Here is a 27,423-nt window from a genome sequence, read left to right as displayed (position 1 = left end):
ATTCAAAGATGGTAGCATAGTTAATGCCAATCAACATGGTCTCATGGAAAATAAGTTGTTAAAAGTGATACCACAAGTCAGAATGATATTGTTAAATGGCGATATAATAAACTTAGACTTCTGCAAGGCACCTGATTAAGTCCAGCATAGTGTATGCAAGTCAAAGGCAGCCCATATTAAATGGATCAAAAGTTGGTTAATTGACAGATTATAAAAAGTTATTAATTGGGGAATAGTCATCTAATGATTTGGCTCTAGTGGGGCTTTATAGGGATCTGTTCTCAGTACAGGCAGTCCCCGAGTTACGCGGATCCGACTTATGTCAGGTCCGCACTTACGAACGGGCGGCGGGACCACCCAGACATGCAGTGGTCCCGCCACCGCGTCCTCCGGGGCGAGAAAAGCTGCTCGGGGTGTCTCTGGTCTGCTGGGGGGGTCCCCAGCAGACCAGGGACACCCCGAGCAGACCAGGGACACCTGGAGCAAAGTCTTGGAGGCGCGGGACCCCGCTGCCTCTGCGGCTTTGCTCGGGGTGTCCCTGGTCTGCTGGGGACCGCTCCCCCCAGACCAGAGACACCCCGAGCAGACCAGGGACACCCCGAGCAGACCAGGGACACCCCGAGCAAAGCCTTGGAGGCGCGGGACCCCGCCGCCTCTGCGGCTTTGCTCCGGGTCTCCCTGGTCTGCTGGGGGAGGGGAGGGGCGCAGCTAGTGCGCCCCCCCCTCCCCAGCAGACCAGGCTTTTGTTGTGGACGCCTGGGGTAGAGCAGCTGGGGTGCTGCCGGGTTGGTCCTGGGGGGACCTACCCGGCAGCGCCCCAGCTGTTCTGTCCCAGGCTCCAGATTCAGCCGCTGTTGAAACTGATCAGTGGCTGATTCCAGGAAGCTGGGGGCAGAGCAACTCTGCCTCGGGCTTCCTGTAGTCAGCCCCTGGTCAGTTTCAGCAGCAGCGGCTGAATCTGGAGCCAGTTCCGAGTTACGTACAAATTCAAGTTAAGAACAAACCTATAGTCCCTATCTTGTACGTAACCCGGGGACTGCCTGTACAGTGCTATTCAGTATCTTTATCGAGGATTTTGAAGAAGATACAATTTCAGTGCTGACAAACTTTGCAGATGGGGACAGATCAATTATACTGACAGACCTGGACTGCTTGGTGAAATAGACTCATCTGAACAACATGCATTTGAATACAGTCTAATGCAACATTAAAGAACAAGGAATCTAGCTCACACTTTAAATAAGACGGTAGCCTGGAAAGCAGTGACTCTGACGCCATAGCAAAACCCAACTGAACTTGAGCTTCCACTGTGTGATGCTGTAGCTGAAGGGGTGAACACAGTCCTCTGATGCATACGGAGGGGAATATCAAGTAGGAGAGGGGCATTAATTCTGTGTAATGTATTAGTGAGGCTATCACTGTACACTGTGTCCCATTCTGGGTCCCCACTTTCAAAAGTCTTCTCTGAAGTCTTTTCAAAGGTACAGACCAGCTACAAGAATAATGTGAGGTCTGAAAAACCCACTTTAATGGTGATAAACTAAAGAAGATTGATTTTGTAGTTGTGAATTTATCCAAGAGAGGGTTAAGCAAGGACTTGATCACTATCTACAAGCACCTACAAGAGGAAGAGATTTCTAATAGTAAATGGCTCTTTAATCTACCATAAAAATGCTAACTGGTTGGAAGCTGGAAAGAGACACATTTAGACTAAAGAAAGGACACAGACTTTCAATAATAAGGCTTAGCCACCATTGGAACAAAGTACGTAGGGATGCAGTAGCTTCTCCATTAGCTGAAGTGATTAAAGCATGATGGTTTTCTTTCTACATAAGCTCTAACTCAAGCTGGTATTATGGCTTGGTGTAGAACAGGGGTTTCCAACCTTTTTACACCCAAGATCACTTCTTAAATGTCAGGGCAAGCCAGGATCTACCCCATCCCTTCCCTGAGACCCTGCCCTTTTCTTAGGGCCCCGCCTTCTCCAAACCCTTCTGCAGATTACCCATTGCTAATGGAAACTCGCCATTAATTACACAATTACACCTGAGCCAACCCTCACTCATGTGGTCCCCAACTGAGACACTCCAGCCCCCACAGGGTGAGGGGAAGGGGCAGGGAGGACTGAGATTCAGGGTTTACTCTTCTGGGGTTCCAGAGTTAGAGGATTTTGTGGACCCCGTTAGGCTCTGGGGTGGGAACAAAAAGGAGGGGCTCAATGTGCGGGACAGGGCTGCCAGCGAGTGGGATAGGGATGCAGGATCTGGGTGGGAGGTGGGGTGCAGGGTCTGGAAGGGAGTTTAGCAGCAGGAGATGGTGTGGGTATGTCATGAACAGGGGGAGTGCTGACCAGCACCCGGTGACTAAGGGGTTAACTCAGGTACCTAGCAAACGTGTCGGCCAGTAGGGCTGGGGCACTCAGCCAATAAAAATGCAGATAGGAATTTCAAACTGGGAAAGAGGGTTTTTCTCTCTGTCCTTTGAGATCAGAGCAGTTTCTCCCAGGTATTGAGGGAGATGGGAGATGCTTTCTCTCTCCCCAAGAACAGATTTCTTGAATTGCACAAGTAGGAAAAAGTTTAGATAGTCCATCAGGGTTTATTGTTTTCCTTGTTTGGGGGTTTGGAAATCATGTCTGAGCTGGCTAATGGTTTTTTCTCTTTTGTAATTAAGAGGACTTTCCCTGAGTCTGTCACTTCATGGCTATTTAAAACCTCGTCAATTTACCATGCTTGCAACTGTAGTTTTGATAATAAAAGAGTTTTCCTTTTGATTAACCAGTATTGGTTGATCGTTGTGTCCTTAGGGTTACATGCCTAGTTACCTGGGGAAGAGTCCTTTGTTCTCTCTGGATTCCCTCTGTTTGTTTTCCCAACTCCAAGCAAAATGGAGGTGTGTGTGTGTGTGTGTGTGTGTGTGTGTGTGCGCGCGCGTGCGCGCAGAGGGGGCTATGCTTTAGGGAGGAGATTCCCAAGTGAGCTTTTCCCTAGAAGAGGGTTTATTTTAAGTATGCTTGGGTTGCGGCAGTGAATTTTTATTTATCTTTTTTTCTTGGATCTCAGGGAGACTGAGACTTGTCTTCTAAGTGCCAGAGTCAGGTTTTACAGAGTTTATTCTGCTAGCCGCCCCCCCCCCCATATCCGCACGCAGAGTGTCAGGTTGGGAGACTGAGCCGTGACAGGGTACGAGAGGGAGTTTGAGTGCAGGAGGGGGTTGGGGCAGTAATGCAGAAAAGGTGAGAGGCGAGAATGCAGCCAAACAGCTAGTTGGGGAGGGAGGCAAAGAAATGGGGAGTAAAGGAAAGTGCAGCTTCTGCAAAGTAAAACTGTATCCCCCTCTCACATCTTCCCTCTGCTCCAGCCTCACTCCCCTCAGCCCCATGTCTCCCCCCAATCTGATCCTCTGCATTGCCCCATGACCCTAAGTGCAACCCCTGCCCCCTCATCCTCCTTCACCCCTCCCCACCCCCACATCCCCGTGCCCCCAGCACACTCACCAGCAGGACAGCAGCGCTGGGGTGAGGAGAGGGAGAGGGCAGAATCTCTTCCCTGCCTGGCCCAGCCCTTTGCCTGCAGGCAGTGGCTCCTGGGCCAGACAGAGAACCAGGGCCAGCTTCAGTGAGGCCAGGCACAGCGGGGCGCTGGGGAAGATGGCTCTCCGACCCTGCACACAGGCCGCGGGGAACAGCATGGCATAGCCCTGCCCCAGTGTACCACATGTGCCAGCTGTCCAGCCCCTCCCAGAGCAGGAGGCAAGAGTGGGGATGCATGTGTGTGTTTGCATGATCACCTCTTCACCTCCCTCCCCCCAGCCGGCAAGTTAATAAAGAGGGGCAGCCGCCCGGGCAGCTGCCCCTCTTTGATCCAGCCCAGCTGCAGCACAGCACAGCCTTGTGGGCCGCAGCCTTCCGAGGCTGGACCGTGCTCCAGCTGGGCTGGATCAAAGAGGGGCAGCCACTCAGCCAGCTGTTCATCGCGATCGAACCCTAGGGGCGCCGCGATCGACCAGTCAATCGCTCTCAATCGGGTGGTGACCAATGGTGTAGAAATTAGTATCTATGGCCTGCTTTAAGTGGGAGGCCAGATCACATGAGCATAATGGCTCTGTCTAGCCTTAAAATCTATTAGTCTACACTGCTTCATATAGGAAGATGGGAAAGTGAAACTGATTAGTTTACCTGGGTAAAATGTCTCTCTATCTATATAAAACCAAGTGATTAATCAGTTCTCCTCCACACGCAGTGATGTTGCAGTGGCTTGTTGGCGGATAAAAACTGTTCAAGCCCACTTTTTAATCCAACTTGTATCCCTACACTGGTTAAGCCCCTCAAAATGGAGGACTGGCACTTACTGTAAGAGGCTTCCATACCTGCTTAGTGGTCATGTTTAATGCTGTGTTACGTTCAGAGCTCGGGGGTTGGAGAGGCTGGTTCTCTTGACTCATCTCTGATTTAATGGTTACAGCCTCTTTTATCTTGCTGTGAAATTGCTCCCTTGTAGCCAGGATGTCTTGTCTTAGCTGGGCGTTTTCTTCAATCAACAGTTGTTTTTCTTCATTGCTCCCCTTCACCTGCTTTTCTAACTCCTCCGTTTTCTTGTTGCTCTCTAATAATTCGGTACTTGAGATAAAGACAGTGAAATCAGGAGAAAGAAGGGAGAGGGCAGAATCCCTCATGATGGATTACTCATGATGCATGAAATTCCCTCCTCTACAGCAGGGGTGGCCAACCCGTTAGAGACAAAGAGCCAAAATAGTGGTGGATAGAGCACGAAGAACCACATATTATATATTTACTTGTATGTATCTATATATAGAAAGATAGCTAGATATAGTACACAAAATGTAGTGATAACATTTCAGGATATTTTGGACAAAAAGCAATAAAAAAGTCTCTAGTGACATAAAAAATTCACGGCCAGTCCACAGATCTTCAGAGAACTTGACAAGAAACAAACATCAATTAAAAAAAACCCTTTAAAATACAGTAATATTCTCACACTAAAAAAAAAGAAGCCATGAATTTAACCTCAAAAAAGGAAGTATAAGGATCTTGCGCTAAAGGTTTTTTTTTTTGCGCAAAACGGACCTGTCTGCACTGCTTGTTTTTGTGCAAAAACCTCTTGCGCGAAAAGCATCGGTAGAGATATGCAAATGACAGCACGACAAATGCTAATGAGCGCTTCATTAGCATACTCTCTGCCAACAAATACCTGCAGCGTAGACGTAGCCTTATTTCTGGCTCAGAGGGTCCACATGCAGCACTTGTACCTATTACCAAAGGTGTGAGTTACAGCCAATTTTGAAGCAAACTTGCCTGAGCTGAGAAGGGAACTAAAATCAAAGTGTTCTGAAAAGGCCAGAGCAATATTTCATTTACACAGGTATGAATCTGGAGTAACTACGCTGAAATCAGTTACTCCAAATTTACACAAGCATGACAGAGAAGCACTGCAGGCTTTTCTGAGCTCGAGTCAAGACAACTGGAATAGGAGAAAGAAAGGATCTGACCACTTCTCATTCATTCACATTACAAGAACATTTCTAGCTTAGTCACTGAAGAAGATAAAATGCCGAAAACACAGTGGGTGCTCTTAAGGTTTACCATAATTGCTCTCTCTCCCCGCCCAGGCTTTGAATCTGTTCTTCCAATATTTTTGCTTTAGTCATAAGCTCTCTATATGTCCTTTCACTTGTAGTAAAGACGTCATCTGTGCTCTGTTGCACTACAAGCTGGCTTAACTGTTCACATTCTTTTGAGAGCTCTGAGACCTGTAAAGCCAGAATTGAAAGTGTCATGACTCAGACTACTGATTTTCAGTAGTGTCATGCAAATCTTTTATGGACTATAACACCATCTAGTGACTCCAGCTAAAGAAAGCTTGTAAATCTGCAATATAAACCTTAACGTCCCATATTTCTTTACTATTTGCAATACAGTGCATGGGAAATCAGTGAGTCAGTTTGTACATATACAAGGAAAAGCTCTGCCATAAAAATCACATTTGTCTATTTAGGTTTGTCTCCCTATTGCTCATCTACAGCTCTAGCTATATTACAAATTTAAAATACAAACTACCCAGTCAAGTCATAAAATGTCTGCTGAGCCACACACTAAGGGTATGTCTACACTTGCCCCCTAGTTCGAACTAGGGAGGCAAATGAAGCATACTGAAGTTGCTAATGAAGCGTGGGATTTAAATATCCCACGCTTGATTAACATATTCGCAGCTGGTAGCCATTTTAAAATGCCGGTCGCCCGAATTAACTCGCCACGTGTAGATGCGGTAGTCCAATCCAAAACCCTTCCCTCGAATTAACTGTTACTCCTTGAAGTAACAGTTAATTCGAGGAAAGGGTTTTGGATCGGACTACCACATCTACACACGGCGAGTTAATTCGGGCGACTGGCCGCGAATATGCTAATGAAGCGTGGGATATTTAAATCCCGTGCTTCATTAGTAACTTCGGTATGCTTCATTTGCCTCTCTAGTTCGAACTGGGGGCAAGTGTAGACATACCCTAACAGAATGCAACACACAACAGCATCATACTGTTGTCTTCCTAGACAATCCCCTGAGTGTGACTGTCACATCTTCCCCAACTACCAGTCACCCCAAATGCACAGGGAAAAGAGATAGACATCCCAGCATTCCTAGAGCATTCACAAATCCAGGCTATGTACACACTGGTGCACCACAGCAGACATCTTATAGCCATGGTGCTTGCTAGAAGATGTAGTCCAGCCAGGGAACCCAGTCCACCGAGAAGAACGTGGGACTGAGGCATGCAAACTACAACTCCCACAAAGCACTGCAGCAGCACAAGAGAACACAGGTCAGTATTGAACCAATTTGAAACAAAACATTTTGATTCAGTTTGGCAAATTGAAACGTTTCAAATTTGGGTCAATTGGTCCTGTTGCAAAATGTTTAGCTTAAATTTCCCCGTGGAAAGTCAATGAATGATGGTAACATTGAAATTTAGTTCATTAGGAAGGTCTCACCGAGACAGGAACTTTAGAGTTCTACTGTGAATTAATGAAATTACACTGGGCAATGACAAACCCAGCACTTGAAACCATGGAAGAAGGTGCAAAGCTAGTACTGGGGAAGGAGTTGCAGTTGAAGGACTCAGCTAGAGAACATAAAGAGTGCTTAAGGACACAGGAACTGCCAGTCTGGATTAAGCCCATGGTCTATCTAGCCCAGTATCCTGTCTTTCACAGGGCCTGGCTCAGTTGCTTCATAGGAAAGTGTAAAACACCTAGTTAAAGACCGGTGTAAACCCTGAAGCATGAAATGTAATTTCACTTCCCAAATGTGCTGGCATTAGTTCCAGGAACAGAATATCCGTATTATCTATCATGCCAAAGTGCCTCCTCCGCTCTGGGGAGTCCTGCACTGTCAGGGGGATTGCCTGCCTCAGAGGCTCACAGCAGCCTGCAGTTTAGACACTTTCTCTAAAGCAACAGTTTCCTGCGTGAGCCACTCTCATCATGGGCCAGCATGAGAGAGAGGGGAGACCAAGTTCTATGCAGTCTCTGTTGCCTCCTCCAAGTGGTACAGGGCAGGACAGACCCCTTTGCCACTGCTGGTCCTTTTCTGGTACTCAAATGGGGAACTGGCATGTGTGTGGTGAGAAGGAGAGAACCTGGGCCTATCCTCTACATTGGGTTCCAGCCCAGGGACCTTGCAATAGCAGCTGCCTGTAATGTCTCTGATATCAGCTGCATGACAGCCGCGAATTCCTGGGCCGCTTCCCCACAGCTTTTCCCAGCACCTTCCCTGCCACAGGCTGTGCCTTCTGGTGCCTGTTTGTGTTTGCTCCTCAAGGCCCCTCCACAGCGCCTTCTCTCCTCAGCTCCTTGCTTGCACTGAGCTAACACAAGGGGAGCTTTTTTAAACCCGTCTCAACTGATTCTTAATTGGCCTCCAGGTGTTCTGATAGGGATGTAATAGTCGATTAACCAATAAGCAAAAGCTGATAGGTTAATGCTATAGACTACACGCATCCCCCCTGCCAGTACATTTTGTAGCAGGCTGGCCAGGTCTGGGACCTACCTCGCTGCGGCTCTGCATTTAAAGTGTATTAGGAGCCAGGTGGGCAGGCAGCCCGGCTCAGTTCCAGTTTGTGCTGGGTCCAGGAGCTCAGACCCGCCCCCCCCCCCCCCCCAGACAGGGGCTGTGGCCACCCCGCCCTTCTGCCTCTTTATCAGAGGCAGCAGCACAAGGCAACAAGCAGTCAGTCCACAAGAGGAGCTGGTTTTGAAACTGGCTCCCCTCTCAGACCAGCTCCCTCCTGACACCCCTGCGCTGCTGCCGGCCCCGACCCCACAGACTATAGAATAGTTGACTAACTGATAATTCATGAAGTTACTCAACAATTCAATTAACCGATATTTAACATCCCTAGTTCTGATTAGTCTGACACACTTGTCTCTGGAAACCTCCTAAATTGCTCCAGGTGTTTTAATTGGCTTGATTACCCTGACTGATTCTAGCAGGTTCCTGCTGGCTCTAGATTAGCCTTTGTTAGTTTACCATGGGAATAGAGACCTATTTAATCTAGGGCTAATATATTTACCTTCTAACATTCTCCTGTAGCCCTCTGGCTTTACCCTGTTCCCTGTGTAATGTTCTGTCCCTTTTTGAGAAGTGAAAATTGTCAGATTTTGTGTCAGACAATGGAACACTGAAAGACTGCTTATCTCACTAAATCCTCACCTTTGTTTCCAATAAAGTATTTTCGTGCTGTAGTTTCTCATGGGTTACATTAAGGAAATCTCTTTCTTCTGCCACACCTCGGAGATCCTGGAGCTCATTATAAAGACTCATGAGCTCTGACTTTGAATTATGTAACTCCTAGTTAAAAAGAAAAAGAAGTTAATCAAAGAAATATATCCCTAATTACAAGCACAGATCTAATTAGAGTGATTTCTCTGTTTATATATTTAATAATCTCGAGTGTTTAAGGAAAAATAAAGGTCCAAAGATAGTGAACAGGACTTTGTATGTTGTTCGTTATCAACCCAAATATCATTTACTTACTTTATTAACATAGAAGCATCACCTAGGGAAGAGTTTCTAGCAGAGTCCATGGAAACATAGAATGAGACCTTAGGAGGTCATCTCAAAGCAGGACCAACCCCAATTAAATCATTCCATCCAGGGCTCCACCGATCCTGACCTTAAAAACCTCAAAGGATGGAGATTCTGCCTCCTCATTAGGGAACCTATTCCAGTACTTCACCACCGTCCTAGTGAAAGTTTTTCCTAATATCCAACCTAGACCTCTCTCACTGTAACTTGGGACCATTGCTCCTAGTTCTGCCATCTGGCACACTGAGAACAGCCTCTCTCCCTTCAGTTACTGGAAGGCTGCTATCAAATCCTCCCTTTGTCTTCTCCTCTGCAGCCTAAACAAAGCCCAGTTCCTTCACTCCTGCTCATAAGTCATGTGCTCCAGCACTTCATTGGACTTTCTCCAATTGTCTACATCCCTTCTGTAGTGGGGGACCCAAAACTGGACACAATACTCCAGATGTGGCCTCACCAGTGCTGAATAAAGGGGAATAATCATTTCCCTTGATCTGCTGGCAATGCTCCTACTAATGCATCCCAATATGCCATTAGCTTTCCTGGCAACAAGGGTACACTGTTGACTCGTATCCAACCCAGTTGGGGTTGGTCCTACTGTAATTACTAGGTCTTTTTCTGCAGAACTGCCACTTAACCAGTCAGTCCCCAGCCTGTAACATGGGATTTTTCCCATGGGATTTTTCCATCCTAAGTGTAGAACTCTAATTTGATCTTGTTGAACCCCATCAGATTTCTTTTGGCTCAGTCCTCCAATTTGTCTAGGTCTTGTCCCAATCCCTACCCACCAGTGTATCTACCTCTCCCCCACACTTAGTGTCATCTGCAAACTTGCTGAGGGTGCAATCCATCCCCTCATCCAGATCAATACTGAAGATGTTGAATGAAACCGGACCCAAGACTGATCCCTGGTGTACTCCTCTTGATAACAGCTGCCAACTAGACACTGAGCCATTGATCACTGCCTATTGCAACTGATGATCTACCCAGCTCTCTTTCATCCATACTTCTTTAACTTGCTGGCAAGAATTCTGTGGGACACCATATCAAAAGCTTTGCTAAAGCCAAGGTATATCACATCCACCACCTAGTTATCTCATCACAGAAAGCGATTATGTTGGTCAGGCATGACTTGCCCGTGGTGAATCCATGTTGACTATTCCCTGTCATTTTCCTCTCCACCAAGTGTTTCCAAATGGATTCCTTGAGGACCTGCTCCATGATTTTTCCAGGGACTGAGGTAAGGCTGACCAGTCTGTATTTCCCTGGATCGTCCTTCTTTGCTTTTGTAAAGATGGACATTACATTTGCCTGTTTCTAGTCATCTGGGACCTCCCCCAAGAGCTTTCACCAAGAGTTTTCAAGGATAATGGCCAATGGCTCTGCAATCACATCAGACAACTTTCTAATTTGGCTGCAGGAACCTCCAGGAAATAAAGCCCAATTCCAGGAGACTGCCAGCCAGTGTTCTGCACATGGATGAAAAAAATGAGAGGGAATTAATTTTGTTCATGCCCCAATATCAAGGTAAGGTGCAGATGTGAAAACGAAATGAAAGACCAGTAGAAATGAAAAACCGAGATATAATACATATTTTTAAAAATTACCATGGGGATAATTCCTCTGGTCACAAGAGATTAGGTATCTTTGAACTCACTATTCAAAGAATTAAATTTAAGAATAAAATAAAAATAAAAATTATGAAATGCGCAGACGAGTCCAAGAGAAGAGCTTCACAACACAATACACATCTGGCCATTCAATACCTTTTTTTCAGCTTTCAGAGCTTTCTGTGTCTTTTCAAGGTCAGACGCAAGTTGTTTTCTCCAGTCTCTCTCCTCTGATAATTTACTTTCAAGAACTTCAACCTTCTCTTGGTGGCTTTTCAGCATCTGCAATTGTTCAGCAACAGCATCTTTTATGAGTCATATCCACAGTCTTGCTAGGGACATGCACTGGAATGACAAGGAATGGGATTCTCCATGCTGGTGGCAGGATTTGGATTCCCAATTGCCACAGCAACCCAGACATCCAAATTCCCTCGGCAGGTTTGGAAATCCCTACCGAGAGCCCTATCTCACCTTGTTCAATACTAGCTCAGCATGTCAGAATGAGAGCAGGCAATATACAGACCAGGCTGAAAATATTAGAAGTGCAAGGAGTTTTAACACAATAACGAAGGAGGTGACTTGGTGAGAGATGTCAGAAGAGAATTATCCCTCTTCCCATGCCCATGAACCAACGTACTGCTGCAATAAAAAATGGTTACTCAATTTTCCTAACTGTTGTTCTTCAAGATGCGTTGTTCACGTCCATTCCACGTAGGGGTTTGTGTGCAACGTGCACGTGTTGTTGGAAGTTTTTCCCTTAGCAGTACCCGTTGGGCAGCCGAGGAGCCCCCTGGTGTGGCGCCGGTATATCAGTGCATATGGACCCCTGCTGGACCTTCTTGGTTCCTTCTTACTGGACTATTCCAATGAAGGGGAGGTGGGCGGGATTTGGAATGGACATGAGCAACACATCTCGAAGAACAACAGTTACAAAAGGTGAGTAACCATTTCTTCTTCTTCGAGTGATTGCGCATGTCTGTTCCATGGAAGAGACTCCAAAGCAGAAACTCAGGAGGGTTTAGCCTAGAGGTTTTTAAGTCTTGGCTTGACAAAGCCCTGGCTGGGTTGATTTCGTTGGGATTGGTCCTGCCTTGGGCAGGGGGCTGGACTTGATGACTCCTGAGGTCTCTTCCAGCTCTATGGTTCTATGATTATGGAAGCGAGACAATTGCATGGAATAGCAAATACTCCCCTACTCAAATGTTTAACCAGAACTGTTTGTTCCTCAGCAAAGTTCTCTTACCGCTTGGAAATCTTGGACTTTTTTAGTCGTTTCTTGATCTTTCATGCTGGCTTCAGTTGTATTCATCTGGGCTTTGAGTAGCTCCGTCTCCACGCTTGTGATCTTGACACAAATAAATACCCAGTTTAAAATCACATGCTCCTCATTTGAATCATGAAACCATGCATCACAGACACATCAGCTTTAAAATCAGAGAGGCTGAGGGGAAATACGGGGAGCTGCATAGACCACGCAAGCTCCAGCACTGTCTATGGATGTTGGTCAAAAGGGTGAATTGGCTGATCAGGACCAAACCATATAAGGAAGAACTCTGCCGCACAACAAGGGTCTCCGGAACAACCTGGGAAAGATCCAGACACCTTTTTAACATTAAATCCCCCCTAGAGACTGTACTTTGTGAGCCTTCATCCTGCCAGTCCCTGAACAGGAGCAACTGAGGCGCCCATGAGACCCCATCATGGTGGTACAGTGGCCTTCCTAACTTATACCATACAGAAAAGTTGTTCACCCCCCAAATTTGGTCCCTCTCCTGCCCCAACGAAGCTCAAGCACACAGCTGGCATTCAGACTGATGCTGGCCCAGATTCACGTTTAGCCTAGGGATGTTAAGGACTAGTCGACTAGTTCTTCCCTCCCCCCCCATTGCTGCTGCTATCAGATAGAGGCATCAGGGCTGTGTCCGGACTCAGGGGTTTTTTCGAAAAAAGTAGCCTTTTTTCGAAAAAACTTCACCTGCGTCTAGACTGCAGCCGCGTTCTTTCGAAATTAAATCAAAAGAACGCGGCTTTTCTTTCGACGGCGGTAAACCTCATTCACGAGGAAGAACGCCTTTTTTTGAAAGTGCTCTTTCGAAAAAAGGCGTTCTTGAATGCCAACAGGGCTTTTTAGAAAGAGAGCATCCAGATTCACTCGCTGCTTTCTTTCGAAAAAGCGGCTTGCTTTTTCGAAAGTACTGCTTGCAGTCTAGACGCTCTTTTTCGAAAGAGGCTTGCAGTCTAGACATAGCCCAAGAGAGGGGAAAGGGGGTTACTTCAAAGCGGCAGCGCCACACGGAAGTCCCCAGCTGATCCCAGGTTCCAAGCTGCCTTGAAATGTCACATAAGAACGGCCGTACTGGGTCAGACCAAAGGTCCTTCTAGCCCAGTATCCTGTCTGCCGACAGTGGCCAGCACCAGGTGCCCCAGAGGGCTGGACCGAAGACAATGATCAAGCGATTTGTCTCCTGCCATCTCTCTCCAGCCTCTGACAAACAGAGGCCAAGGACACCATTTTATCCCCTGGCTAATGGCCTTTTATGGACCTAACCTCCATGAAATTATCTAGCTTCTCTTTAAACTCTATTATAGTCCTAGTCTTCACAGCCTCCTCTGGCAAGGAGTTCCACAGGTTGACTACATGCTGTGTGAAGAAGAACTTTCTTTTATTAGTTTTAAACCTGCTACCCATTAATTTCATTTGGTGTCCTCTAGTTCTTCTATTTAGGGAACTAATAAATAACTTTTCTCAGATTCCAAGCTGCCTTGAAATGTCACACAGAGCCCGGGGTCAGCTGGGGAGCCCCAGGCTTTGCATGGCATTTCAAAGCGTCTGCGCCACACTGAGCCTGGGATCAGCTGCTGACCCTGGGCTCAGTGATTTGCCGCTGCTTTGAAATGCTGGGTGGAGCCCAGGATCAGTTGGGTAGTGCCCAGCTGACCCCGGACTCCATGCGGCATGCCAGCTTTGAAATGTACAAGAGCCCCAGCTGGCGGAACACAGAAGTACCTATTGACTAGCTGAGTAGTCGATGGAAATTCCATCCTCTACTTGACTAGTAAATTAATTGCTTGTTAACATCCTTGTTGCCACTTGTGGTTGGATGTATTCCTGAAGATTTCATCACGACATAATCTTTAATTAAAACTCAATCTGTAATTCCTGGAGACTCCAGGCTAATCCCGAAGGTTGGCAACCCTATCTGTACCTGATCCAAGAAAGTATTTCAGCAACAGCACCCCTTCGAGTATGTGATAGTTCCACTGAGCTCCCCAGGATTCCTCATACGCTGAACAATAAGAACACAAAAAAGTGCTCTGCTGGACAGGACCTTAGGAATCCTCCAGGGATCCTCCAAGTCTACGGCAAGCTCAGGGCTGTCCCATAGGCTGGGACTGTCAAGGGCTTTAGGGAATTTGAAGCTGCCCAACTTGTGGAAGTCAGGCTCATGCTTTGAAGGATGCAGGTTCGAACCCCACATCAGCTGAAGCAGGGAGTCATGGAATTCTCCTTATCAGTGTCTGTTCTTATAGAAACATTTCTAAGGACTTTCCCATGGCCAGGCAGCTGAGACTTTCACCCTTGTCTCCCAGAACTAGCATGAAGCAAAAGTGAAAACACAAAGTAAATGTTTATATGCAAAAAAAATCTAAGGACATTTTAATGGACTCACACTACAGATGAATGTGTTCATTATCTAGGCAATTTCTATACTTAAATAGACTGTAGGACAGCGTGCTCCACCTCAGGCTCTACACTTCCCACCAGAACTCTTTATAAGATCCGTGGCCTGTTTCAACACAATATACCAAAGGCCGATTCTCTAGTATTTTGTCATCATACAAATCTTACATCTACACAATTGTACATAGCAAGACACTATCTAAATACAAATGAGACAAGCTGAACTTAAGATATAAATCAATACAGGTGCCCTGAAATTTTAGAATTTGTTTGCCTCCCCCCCGACCCCAAGGTTGTACTTAAGTATATGTGGGCTTTAAGAGATGTACAAATTCACACTACTGAGGATTCAAGGGTCTTACAACTTGTTTCCTTCTTGCATTCTTCACACATGTGCAGTTGTCCTGTCATCTTTATTGGGGTCACAACCTACCAGCTATTGAGCCTCTGCAAATCCCATTGACTGTTTTATGTGATTACGCTATAATAAATTGACAGAGATTTACTTGCAGTTGCAACTAGATGTCTGAACATAAGAAGGGCCACATCTGATCAGACCAAAGGTCCATCTAGCTCAGTCTCCTGTCTTCTGACAGCAGCCAATGCCAGATGCCTCAGATGGAGTGAACAGAACAGATAATCATCAACTGATCCCTCTCCTGTCACCCATTTCCAGCCTCTGACAAACAGAGGCTAGGGACACCATTCCTGCCAGTCCTGGATAATAAGTACTGGTGGACCTATCCTCCATGAAAAAACTTAAAAAACAATAAATAGTCCTGCAGCATCTTAGGGTATATCTAGACTACATGGCTCCATCGATGGAGCCATGTAAACTAGTTTACCCAACATAGTCAATGAAATGGTGATTTAAATAATCTCTGCTTCATTAAAATAAAAATGGCCACCACGCTGTGCTGACAATCAGCTGATCCGGCACAGCACGGCAGTCTGGACGAGGATCAGTCGACAAGGGAAGCCTCGTTTCACAAGGCATAAGGGAGTGGTCGACAAAGGCTTCCTTTGTCGACCGATCTGCGTCTAGACTGCAGTGCTGTGCAGGATCAGCTGATTGGCGGCACAGCACGGTGGCCATTTTCATTTTAATGAAGCGGGGATTATTTAAATCCCCGCTTCACTGACTATGTCGGGTAAACTAGTTTTCATGGTTCCGTTGACAGAGCCATGTAGTCTAGACATACCCTTGGGGTGTGTCTAGACTACAGGGTTTTGTCCACAAAAAGTGGGCTTTTGTTGACAAAACTATACCTGCATCTACATTGCTGCTGAGTTCTGTCGACGTTATGTTTTGTCAGCAGTTTTGTCGATGACTGTAAACCTCATTCTACGAGGGATAACGCCCTTTGTCGAGAGAGTTCTGTCAACAGAAGGCGTTATTGTAGCTACACGGTCCTTTGCGTCTACACTGTCATGTCGACAAAGTGGCTTGCTTTGTCAACAAAACTGGATGTGGTCTAGACGCTCTTTGTCGACAGAAGCTTCGTCGACAGTATCTGTTGACAAAACTTCTGTCAAAAAAAGCCTGTAGTCTAGACATACCCTTACAGACTACCAAAAACGTAGATGGTACCATGAGCTTTCGTAGGCACAATCCACTTCTTCAGATGTATCTAGTTCTTCTTCTCTATAAATGTATCTAGTTCTTTTTTGAACCCTGTTAAAATCCTGGACTTCACAACATCCTTTGGCAAGGAATTCCACAGATTTTAAATCTGCTATCTATTAAAGGAGACGGGACCTGGGCAGAAGGGAAAGAGCTTCTCCCCATCTCCCACATCCCACCATCAGCAAACCTGGTTGTTGCCCACCACAAATTATGAGATTGCCTTAAAATTATGAGATTAAAAAAACCAAACTTGAAGTTTCTTTGCCTTCTGGGTTTTCAGCTTTTCAGGGTCACACATTCAAGTTTTCCTCTGCAACCAGAACTAGCAATATATTATTTTTTAAATGAAAGCAGAGACCCACAGAATCACAAGGCTCCCAGATTGTGAGCTTTATGAAAACATCAACTATTCTGAGGCTCAGGATGAAAATCACAAGAGCTGGTTGCACTGTAAATGACAGTTTAAGGAGGTCTGTGATTCCACAGCTTATGACACAGACCATGCTACCTTCCTTCTGCTGGTACAGGAAAAGGGTTGGGGGGCACTCGAAAAGCTACAGGTTATTTTAGAGGGAAACCCAAAGCTCTTTAGAAACTGTCATTTGAATGACTTTACCCTCCTAGCAAAAGTTGATAGCAAGCTCTCTTGTCAGTGCCTGACTGCAGAATAGGCTACTCCGCAAAGGGAGCCTACCAAACATGCACTAAAAGTCCAAACATAAGTGCTAATTAGGACCCCACATCAATGGCCTGAATTTCAGAAGAGTGAATACCCACTGTCATGTTACTGGATATTTTAGGGGGAGCAGCCAGATCACTGCTGCATCCCAGGGGGTGTTTGCCCCAAAGACTGTACAAAGGGGGCCTTGTGAGGTATCAAATAAAAGCTTATGTTCTACTAATCCTATCTATGCTACTCATGTCCTTGTATGATGTCTGTATGTGGAGTTATGAATATGGACTCTGGGCTTATACTGTGAATCCTCTCTGCCTGGGACAGAGTGATGGGCCTGGGCTGCCTGTTGTAAAGAAGGGTTGTTCAGTCAATGACTATGCTAATTAACAGGGCCCCAAGGACCATGGCTCTCCAGGTGGCCAATACACACCTGAGGAATGAGCCTGGAACCCTGCAAACCACTCAGTATCTAGTAGCTGCTGGCCGGGGATACAGGGATGGGTCACTTGACTATGTGACCCGCTCCAGCTTGGAAGGTACCAGGGATGGATATAAAGTGCATTGAGGCGGACTCCATCTTGTCTTCAATTCTGCTCATGATCCCATATGCAACCTTGCGAGGGACAAAGAGCCAGGAAGGATTGTGGACCCATCCTGACATAGGATGTACACCAGAGACTTCTAAGCTAGCAGTTTGTAACATCTCTGCTGAGAGCCTGCATCAAGAACTTGGTGATTGGTGCATGTGATGTATTCTCCTTAACAACCTGACTCTCAACCTTTTCTTTCTTTTAATAATAAATCTTTCGATTTTAGATTCTAAAGGACTGGCCCAGCGTGATCTTGTGAGTAAGATCTAAAGTGTAAATTGACCAGGAATTTGTGGCTGGTTCTTTGGGACCGGGAGAACCCATTCGGGGTAGGTGAGATTGGGTTCTAGAACCCCTCACCTGTGTGTAAGGCCCGGGGCTGATTGTGGCACAGGGAGAGCTGGGGTGTCTGAGAGGTTTTGCTCATGAGAATTCCTGCTGGCCGGATTGGCAGCTGAAGCGCTCGGTGTGACTTGTTTCTGACCTGTTTGGGGAAGGGCTCCAGTCTCGGACTTTATCAGCCCTGGTTTTGAGCAACTTGCCGTGAGCGGATGCCCTCAGCAGTGCCCAGACCCAGCCTGGTCCATCACACCCACAGTTTCCACTAAAATAAAGGGTAACTTGGTCAGAAGTAAGAGTTATCACCCAGTTCTGTTTCCTACTAAAAAGGGTTTTCACATACCAGGGAAAGACATTCAAGGCTTACAAACCAATCTAGACTCAAAAGGATAAAATTGCAAGTCATAGGAATGAAGACCCCAAGATCCAAGTTGTCAGGTTGACAGGATTTTGGATCCAAGGATGTGGATTTGGACCCCTGGGGATATAAATCGACACACAGCCAACAGGTCTTAGTGGCACCGCTCCTGATGGACCCAGGATGGAATTACTACGGTGATCCTGGGCTTTGTCTTACTTGAAAGTTCAGAAGATTGTTGGGAATGGGGAAAGGTATGAAACAGCTTGCCTGCACCAGCAGAAGAAAATAAGCCACCGATCTCTCTGTACCCCGGAGCAGAACACAAGGTATTTGAGTTGCAGCGTGATGCCATGAGATCTCTGGTGACTCCACCTGAGAAACAAGGGCATTTGCATGCATGTTTCAGAGACTGCACCTCTAATGCTGATCCTGTGGCTGTCCACTGAAAGGTGGTCTTGGGTTCAAGAGGACAAGCCCAGGAAATGGCTTGGGTTTGGAAGAGCTCTACAGCAGGAATGTCTGGGGTTAATTGAAATTCAGCACCTTGCTAGTGCTCACTGAGAAACAGCCCCAAGCTCTGTTATAGAGGAGGGAAGGCTTGGATTCACCAGTGATCCAGGCCTGACAAACCAGGTTCCGAGCTGTCACCAGACCGAGGAGGTTTGCAGCAGAGCTGGGAGCACAGGCTGGATCCCTGACGGGATGGAGCCAGGTCCTTACCTGCCGTGCCTCACTAAGCCCAGGGTTCCAAACCCATGCACGGTAACACCGCCTATAAAGCGGGCCTGTTTTGAAAGCGACCAGCGCGCCCGGAATACAAAAAGGGCAACACATTATTATTAGGCCATTTTACAGATAGGAAGATGCAAAGGCTGAATGACTTGCCTGCCTGGCACTGGTGGGTCAGATACGGACTTACAAATTCAAGGACCTTGTTTCTAATGCTCGATCTGCCACTTCTCCGCTCTGTGATATAACGTACCTACCCTTCATGTTCTCCTTTGATTGGGTTTTGCTGGTGTCTATTCACAGAGTCACATGTCTGTCCAGGGACACGGGGAGTACCTAGAATGTTCCATGACAGTTTGGTCGCTAAGGAGCATGGCCCCAGCATTCTATATCAAATGCCTAACGGGACACCCCAACTACTTCACTTCCTCGTCTCACGCCCAAAGTCCTGGACTGTGCTTCTCTTCCCTTCCTGACACACTCCTGCTTGGGCGGGGGGTTGCCATTGTCATTACTCATTCAGCAGTTGGAATATCATCCCCCCCCTTCCTTAATCAGAACCCATGAGAAAAGACGAAGAGGAACAGAGGAAGACGTATGGGATAGAAGGAGCTATCCCAACAGGAACAGCAAGAAACCTCTCTTCCCGGTGCATTATCTGTCTGCAGCAATCTGCAGTAGTGGGAGATTAGCAGGTAGCAAGGTGCCTCAGATGTGAGAAATGACGTGAGTTGGAGTCTCGGAGGGTTATCTAATTAATGTGTCTTAGGAGCCTTTTGGTACCAGATTTTGTTACCTTACATTTTGTGAAGCAAAGAATGGGATTGGGCAATTGCTCTTCTCCTGCATAGTGTCAGGTGGTTCTGGTCTGATGCTCTTCTAGTTCAACATGTATATGAGGCAGCTGGGGGGAGGGAGGGAAGCAAGAAAATGGCTCATGCGTTTGATAACCAGTTGTGTATGTCTCCCTCTTTGCCCTAGGCCAGAGTTAGAGATGTAAATACCCACTAAAAAGTTAACTGGTTAAACAATATAACTGTAATCATTTAACCGGTTCACTGTGGAGGGTGGTGGGGCTGCTTCAGGCAGGTTCCCATGGGTGGAGTCCAGCCAGCTGCCCTTGGCAGAGGACTCCTCCAGCCCAGCCCTCCATGAGCAGGGCTGCTCTGGAGGGCCAAGGTCCCGCTGTGCTACACAGTGGGTGGAAGCTGTTTCAGATGGCTGGGGTCCCACTGTGCCATGTAGGGTCCTGCCGTGCTGCGCTGCAGGCGGGGGGCTGCTCTGGCCAGCCGGGGATTCTGCTCTCCCTGGGACGTGGCCCTCCAGTTAACCATGCTGGTAAGGCTAACGCTTACTGGGTAACTGGGTAACATTTACATCCCTAGCCAGAGTGGTGGGCGCATTTACCCAGTGTCTCAACGGAGGCAGCCCATTTCAAATTGAGATGATGCCTAGCGACTGGGAGGACGGATCAGATGAAAGAACAGAAAATGATTCTAGCAACTTGGAGGGACTGGGTGATCCCAACAGCTGTTCTACGTTCTGCAAGATGGGGGTCTTGTGGAAATCTATTTGCAGCAGTTGCCAAGAATATTTCTTACCATCTGCCCTAAGTAAGGAGGCTGTCTCTGTGTCCTTCAGATGCAGGATCTCACCTTACTCCATCTGTCCCTTCAGGCAAAATGACTACAATGGATTCTGCCTGGGACCACGCCTTCAGCCCAAGCAAAAATTGCTAGCAGAGCACACTGGGCAGCCTGGTATCAACTGGAGTTTCGCCAGAGCACGTGCTTGTGAGTTTTTGGCTTAGAAATCTCTAAATGATGCGTGTCTTCTCAGCCTAACAGCTGCAGCTCAATCTGTCATCCTCCAAGAGGAACTGTGCCAGGGTGCTCTTGGAGAGGAATCCTGATCTCTAGAACTCATGTCCCTACATGGGTTGAGCCAAGCTATGCTATAAAATTCACTTATTCTCCAAAGCTTGTCTTGGGGGCAGTGGGAAGAATAAGAGACAGCAATGGCGTCCCTGCGTGGCTATAGTTGCATCCACTCCTATGTTAAGGTCAGAGCTCTGTGACGAGGCCTTGCTGTAACTGAAAACATGGCCCCTGGAGATTGAGATAGGTGCACATACAATTCAAGTACAATCAAACCTTCCTAGAAACACAGGAACACTGCAGCAGTGTCAAGGTCTTAGGATGCAAGGAGACTCAAGGTGGTATCATGTGGCCGAGAACATGAGTCTGAGTCTAAATCCCCTTGGGTTCAAGACACGGGAACCAAGAGTAGCTGCTTCAGAAGCCTCAGGAGGGCCACAGGCTCCCTGTTCAAACCAATGGAAGAGGAAAAAGAAGAAAGCCTAGTCAGACGTAGTACCTGCACTCTAAGGTACCTAAATGTGCCAAGCAAGCCCATGGCCAGGCCTTATTGACACAAGTGATCAGACTATCACTGCTGCTTTTTTCATGGTACAACCCTTGATCCCATGAGACTGAGGTTTCCTCTGACTTCTTTGGCAGCAAGGCAGATCTCAGGCTTGTGGAACTCTTCTTGGATCTGAACTCGGGACTCTTCATTGACTTGTTGTTGCCAAGGTAGTTGGAATGTCTTTAGCCAGAATCTCTGTGTTAGATTTAACCAATGCAGTTTCAAGAGCTTATTCCAGAAGGGAAAGCTAGAGACAGTTTCCCTTGGCATTGCACACCTGAAAAATGAAGGCTGTACAAACCAAACACAACGTCAGGGAATGCCATGACAGACAGCACAGGGGTTGCTAACATGAAGGGGAAAAGAATCCAGGAGAGCTGCCTGTATTTTAAAGAAGCTGTATGAAAGGCATAGAAACAAACCATCCTGATGAGCAGTAAGAAAAAGCAAGTATGGCAGGCGACCAGATTGGCTTAACAGTGAAATCTTTGGCGAGATTAAACACAAAAAGGAAGCTGACAAGAAGTGGAAACGTGGACAGATGATGAGGGAGGAGTATAAATATACGGATGGAGGGATGTAATCAGGCATGGAGGGATGTAATCAGGAAGGCCAAAGAGCAATTGGAATTGCAGCTGGCAAGGTATGTGAAGGGGAACAAGAAGGGTTTCTACAGGCACGTTAGCAATAAGAGGGTGATTAGGGAAGAGGTGGTTACTGAATGAGGGAGGTAACCTAGGCTAGGGCTACACTGTAGCCTTCTTCTGGAAAATCTTATGCAAATGAAGTATGGCTTATGCAAATGAAGTATGAGAAAATTAGGAAGATCGGCTCTTGCGCAAGATGGGGTTTTTGCACAAAAAAGAGCTGTCTACACAGCTCCTTTTTGCGCAAAAGCCTCTTGAGCAAAAGCGGATGCTAATTAATTATGCAAATGAAGCATGGCGATATTCCACACCGTGCTTCATTTGCATAAGCTTTTCTGGAAGAAGGCTACAGTGTAGCAGTAGCCCTAGTGAAAGATGATGTGGGGAAAGCTGAACTAGTTGATGCTTTTTTGTCTCTGTCTTCACAGACAGGGTCAGCTCCCAGACTGCTGCACAGTGTGGGGAGAAACTAGGCAGCCCTCGGTGGAGAAAGAACAGGTTAAGAACTATTCAGAAAAGTGGGACATACATAAATCCATGGGGCTGGATCTAGTGCATCGGAGTGTGCTGAGGGAGTTGGCAGATGTGACTGCAGAGCTATAGGCCATTATCTTTGAAAACTCATGATGATTGGGGGAGGTCCCAGATGACTGGAAAAAGGCAACTGTTGTGCCTGTCTCCAAAAAAGGGAAGAAGGACAATCTGGAGAACTACAGACCAGTCAGCCTTACCTCAGTCCCCAGAAAAATCATGGAGGGGATCTTCAAGGAAACTGTTTTGAAGCACTTGGAAAAGAGGAAAGTGATAAAAAATAATCAACATGGATTCACCAAGGGCAAGTCGTGCCTGACCAACCTGATTGCCTTCTACGATGAGGTAACTGGCTCCGGGGACATGGAGAAGTCAGTGGATGTGATATACCTTGCTTGGCTCTATGGATATGAGGAAGGCGGTGGACGTGATATATCTTGACTTTAGCAAATATACAATTCAGGAGCATGTGCACTTCAGAAAATAACAAAAAGGGATGCTGTAGGAAAATAGTTTGAGGAATGAGTACTCTACAGACTTCACAACTAATCTGATGCAGAATTTACCTACACACTGGACATGGGGAAGTCTGTGAATGTGATATACTTTGACTTTATCAGAGCTTTTGATATGATCGCCCACTTGCAAGTTAAGGATTGGATAAATAGACTGTAAAGTGGGTAGAAAGCTGGCTAGATTGTCAGGCCCAACAGGTAGTGATCAACAGCCTGATGTCCGATTGGTGGTTGCTTTCAAGTGGAGTGCCCCAAGGATAAGTTCTAGGGCTGGTTTTCTTCAACATCTTTATTAATGATTAGTGTGAGGGGATGGATTGCACCATCAGCAAGTTTGCAGATAACGCTAAGCTAGGGGGAAAGGAGATACATAGGAGGGTAGGAATAGACTTCAGAGTGACCTAGACAAAGTGGAGGATTGGGCCAAAAGAATCTGATGAGGTTCAACAAGGACAAGTGTAGCGTCCTGTACTTGGGATGGAACAGTCCCAAGCATTGTTACAGGCTGGGGACTGACTGGCTAAGCAGCAGTTCAGCAGAAAAAGACCAGGGGATGGGAAACTGGATATGAGTCAACAGTGTGTCCTTGTAGCCAAGAAGGCTAACAGCATATTGGGGTGCATTAGGAGTAGCGCTGCCAGTAGATCTAGCGATGTGATTATTCCCCTTTATTCGGCACTGGTGAGGCCACATCTGAAGTATTGTGTCCAATTCTGGCTCCCTGCCCCCATTACAGAAATAATGTGGACGCATTGGAGAAAGTCCAGAGGAGGGCAACAAAATGATGAGGGGGCTGGAGCACATGACTTATAATGAGAGACTGAGGGATTTGGGCTTATTTAGTCTACAGAAGAGAAGAGTGAGGGGGGATTTGGTAGCAGCCTTCAACTTCCTTAAGGAAGTTCCAAAGAGGATGGAGAGAGGCTGTTCTCAGTGGTGGCAGATGGCAGAACAAGGAGCAATGGTCTCAAATCGCAGTGGGGAAGGTCTAGGTTGGATATTAGGAAAAACTCTTTCCCTAGGAGGGTGAAGAAGCACTGGGATGGGTTCCCTAGGGAGGGGGTGGAATCTCCATCACTAGAGGTTTTTAAGTTCTGACTTGACAAAGCCCTGGCTGGGATGATTGAGTTGGGTTGGTTCTGCTTTGGGCAGGGGTTGGACTCAATAACCTCCTGAGGTCTCTTCCAACCCTAGGATTCCATGCTGATTTGACAGACACCCTGGGTCCATATAAAGTGCAGCACTTAAAGCCAATCCTCTTACTGATTCTTGCCATTGGAGAATATCCACATCACAGCCATTACTATAATCCCACATGGAAATGGAGGAAAACCCCTGCAATACACAGCACTAACTGACTTTATTTGCTTTCCAGAAGGCTCCAGGTTTGCATACTGCACTAGGGTGGACAGGAGGAGGTGAGCTATTATCTCCCCTGCAGGTGCAGCAGGCTACCTTTCCTGGAGCTAATGGCTCTGAGCTCTGGTGATCCCCCACCTGTCTTTGTACTAGTTACATGGGCTTGACTGTGAGGATTTGCTGTAGCATTTGGGGGACCTTTTTTTAAAAATATATTCACAAAATTCAGAACCATCTGGGTGGGTTTTTTTGCACATTTACTGAACCCCTGTCTGGGCTGAGTTGAAGCATGACAAATTTCAGAGCCAAAGAATCACTGTTGAGAAAATAATAAATGTCCAAAGGCAGCCTCCTAGAAGGACAGCACCCCCAGCCTTCACTACGACCGACAGCTTTTTATAATTCCCCTTTGGCATTATGTTTAACTCTCCTAAAGTATTTCTTACCAGCAGATCCATGTCTGCTGCTCATGAGTGTCTGCTTGCTAATCCGTGGGCCGGATTCTACTAACTGGATAGCTCTAACTCCACTGGAGCTGGAGGAATGAGAGCGGGATATTCTCAGCACGCATCCAGCTGTGCTAAAAGGTAGGCACCCCCTTTCCATACTTGTTACCCTTTTGTCTGAAGTGCCTCTAACATGGGCACCAGACGTCACAGGGTGCAACACTTCCACTGCACTGCAGGTTTTGCTTTCCTCACACACTGGCTCTCCTGCAAGAATTCTGCAGCACTGTGTGTAACCCATCTCCTATTCTCACACCCATGCCTGCCTCTCCACGCCCTTGGCCAGCATCTCTCTGTCCAGCAGCCCAAGAGAGCCACAGCTCCTCCTTGAGCCAGGTCAGCACCACCGCTACAACTGACCAAATACCAGATGTCGTTACACCCCCCAGGATCTCGGTGACTACATGACTCTCCTCACTGGCTTTCAAAAAGCCATCCCCAAGTCCGATGCATCCCTGACTCCGGCCATCTGAGCAGTAACATAACCCCAGAAGGAAACTGTTACAAAAGGAACCCCTGCCTGATACCCAATGGTACAGAAGCTAATTTCTTTGCCAGTTATTTTGTCTTTTTCTAGTATTACTGGAAGCCATTTCAAATGGTCGCTGGCTGTGAGAAAGATGATACTGCTGTGGCATGGAAATCCTTACTTGCAAAATACGAGTGTCATTAAATGTTTAAAATAGGGGTTTATTTTATTTTTCATTGTGTAGAATCAAAATACGATTTTTCCATCTCTTCTCACAGATTTCTGGCTTTAATGGGTGTTGCTGGTTGTCTATCTACTGGACCAAACAGCACAGCAACATGCAGTTTTGTAAAAAATGGGGTTTTGTTTTATTTTTCAGTGTATAGAATCAAAGGAAGATAAAAGTTAAAAGAAATATCCAGGGCGCTTTTATTTCTGACTTACTTTCCTGTGAAGTCCTTCAATCTCGCCCTCAAGATGTTCTCTCTCTTCTCTGGTTTGGTTCTGAGTCTCCCCCAGAATCGATTCTAATTCTTCATTACGTTCAATCAAATCCTCGTGTTCCCGCTGCAGCTTCTGTAACTTGTGCAGGAGCTGAAAATTCCTGCCCTCGATGTCTTCTATTACCTTTTGGCACCTAGACACCAATGACAAAGGTGCTGTAACTGCTAAATTAACATATAATCACATATCTAAGTCATTACAACCCTTCATGCACCTGGCAGAGACCAGCCACTGGACAGGAGTCTGAGAGAAACACACAAGCTCTCCATCAAGTATGTTATAAACTCCAGAGATGAGCCATGTGCGCCCCGAGTGATTGCAGGTCTGGACTCAGGTGACCTGGGACTCTGGTGACCAGAGGTGAAATAAACTTAAAATTTCTTACAGGTATTGCTCTATCCCAACTTGGGTCCCTGCCAACTCTTTAAATAGCTCCCTGCTGGCTCTTGCCAGACCTGTATACTGTTACCTCTGCTGGAGACCCCCATTGCAGTCCCACTCCCAACATGACTCACCTTAGCCGTATCCTGCTGCACCTTAGCCTCAACCCCTGCTTGGGTGAAGATGGCAGGCCTATTTAGAACTGATGGGGATGGTGGGCACCCTCTAGTCAGGTGTGGGGGCACCTGAAAAGCAGCAAGGGGCAACTGCAGGCCATTCAGCGACCCATAGAGGGATGGAAACAGGCCTGGACCCTCTTTTCCTAGGTGAATCCACATAGGTGGGACAGGTAGCAGGCCCCCTCCTCACTTGGCCTGGTAGCAGCTGCGATGGCAGGGTGGGAAGAAGTGACGTTTTGACCCTCTAGCAGACCTGAGTCTGGAAGTTTAACTTGGCAAGCAAAGGCTTGCTAGGGGGTTGCAACACCACATGGTACCAAAAAAATAAACGACAACAACAAAGCATCAGGACTTTGGGCTAGCAAAGGAAATGCAGACTGGAGACCAGGGAAGCCTCCTGATGGCATAATCTATCAGACTACAGAGTTGTTTCCAAAGCGTGCACTGGAAGCCGCATTACCTAAGAAATGTTAATATGAGGCTGGAGAAAGCCAAGAACGTGCTGGGCAGATATCTCCTGCCCTGGCCCTGGGCTTTGGGGCCAGCTGAGGGCTGCCAAGGTTTATGATTTATGAACAAATGAACAAAACTAACTTTAAAAGGCCTTTTATAGCACCCAGGAAATGCTCCCCTCCCAGTGATGTTAACAAAAGGAGAAACCTGCCCTGGGAGCAATAGTGAGTTCCTGAACTGGGCTATGTGGAGGCAACGAACACTAGGAGGTGACCACTGGAAGGAAAACTCGCACTGTCCAGATGGAGATTTTGAAGCCAACATGAATCAGATTCACTTGTGTTTTCAGTCTGAGTTTGGTCCAAGCTGCAGCGACTTTGCTGCTCCTCCGGGCTTTCTGCATCATTCACCTTTTATGAACGGTCTCACTGTTCTGCGCTCTTCTTTCCGGACCCGAGTCAGCTTTGTCTAAAGCGCATTCTTCTTCCAACCTTGTTGGATCCTTTTCAGCCTGCATCTAAAGAACATATTTAAAGTCAGCAGAGGTTTACAAAAAACATGCAGGAGAAATCTTGGAAAAGGCTGAATCCAAGCATACCCTAATGCAGAGTTTCCCAATTTTATTTGGCCATGGAACCCTTTTAAACTTAAAAGAATTTTGCGGAACCCCTAATAACAATCTTATGTATGGAGCTGAAAAGGTAGACCACAAATAAGTAAAGATAATAATAAACAAATGCTAA

The 27,423-nt window shown here is 46.7% G+C and overlaps 1 protein-coding gene across 10 annotated transcripts in view; it reads right to left on the bottom strand.

Moving 5' to 3' along the window:
* CCDC30 (coiled-coil domain containing 30) overlaps nt 1–27,423 on the bottom strand; it is a 119,018-nt gene that overhangs the window by 30,141 nt on the left and 61,454 nt on the right. For 9 of the 10 annotated variants that reach the window (XR_012897362.1, XM_075906727.1, XM_075906718.1 and 6 more), the window contains 7 exons: nt 27,091–27,197; nt 25,608–25,800; nt 11,949–12,050; nt 10,862–10,987; nt 8,724–8,861; nt 5,603–5,769; nt 4,369–4,618 (listed from right to left, as the gene is read on the bottom strand). Coding sequence is in view for 9 of the 10 variants with exons in the window: in XM_075906727.1 (XP_075762842.1) it covers nt 4,369–4,618; nt 5,603–5,769; nt 8,724–8,861; nt 10,862–10,987; nt 11,949–12,050; nt 25,608–25,800; nt 27,091–27,197 (1,083 nt within the window). In the remaining variant the exon portion in view is untranslated. The remainder of the gene's footprint in view (nt 1–4,368; nt 4,619–5,602; nt 5,770–8,723; nt 8,862–10,861; nt 10,988–11,948; nt 12,051–25,607; nt 25,801–27,090; nt 27,198–27,423) is intronic. The other variant, XM_075906724.1, reaches the window with a different exon arrangement.

The sequence above is a fragment of the Pelodiscus sinensis genome, chromosome 23 (genome assembly GCF_049634645.1).
Source record: "Pelodiscus sinensis isolate JC-2024 chromosome 23, ASM4963464v1, whole genome shotgun sequence".
NCBI lineage: Eukaryota > Metazoa > Chordata > Testudines > Trionychidae > Pelodiscus > Pelodiscus sinensis.
Note: the sequence above shows the minus strand (reverse complement) of the source record. Positions and strands in the feature narration are given on the sequence as shown.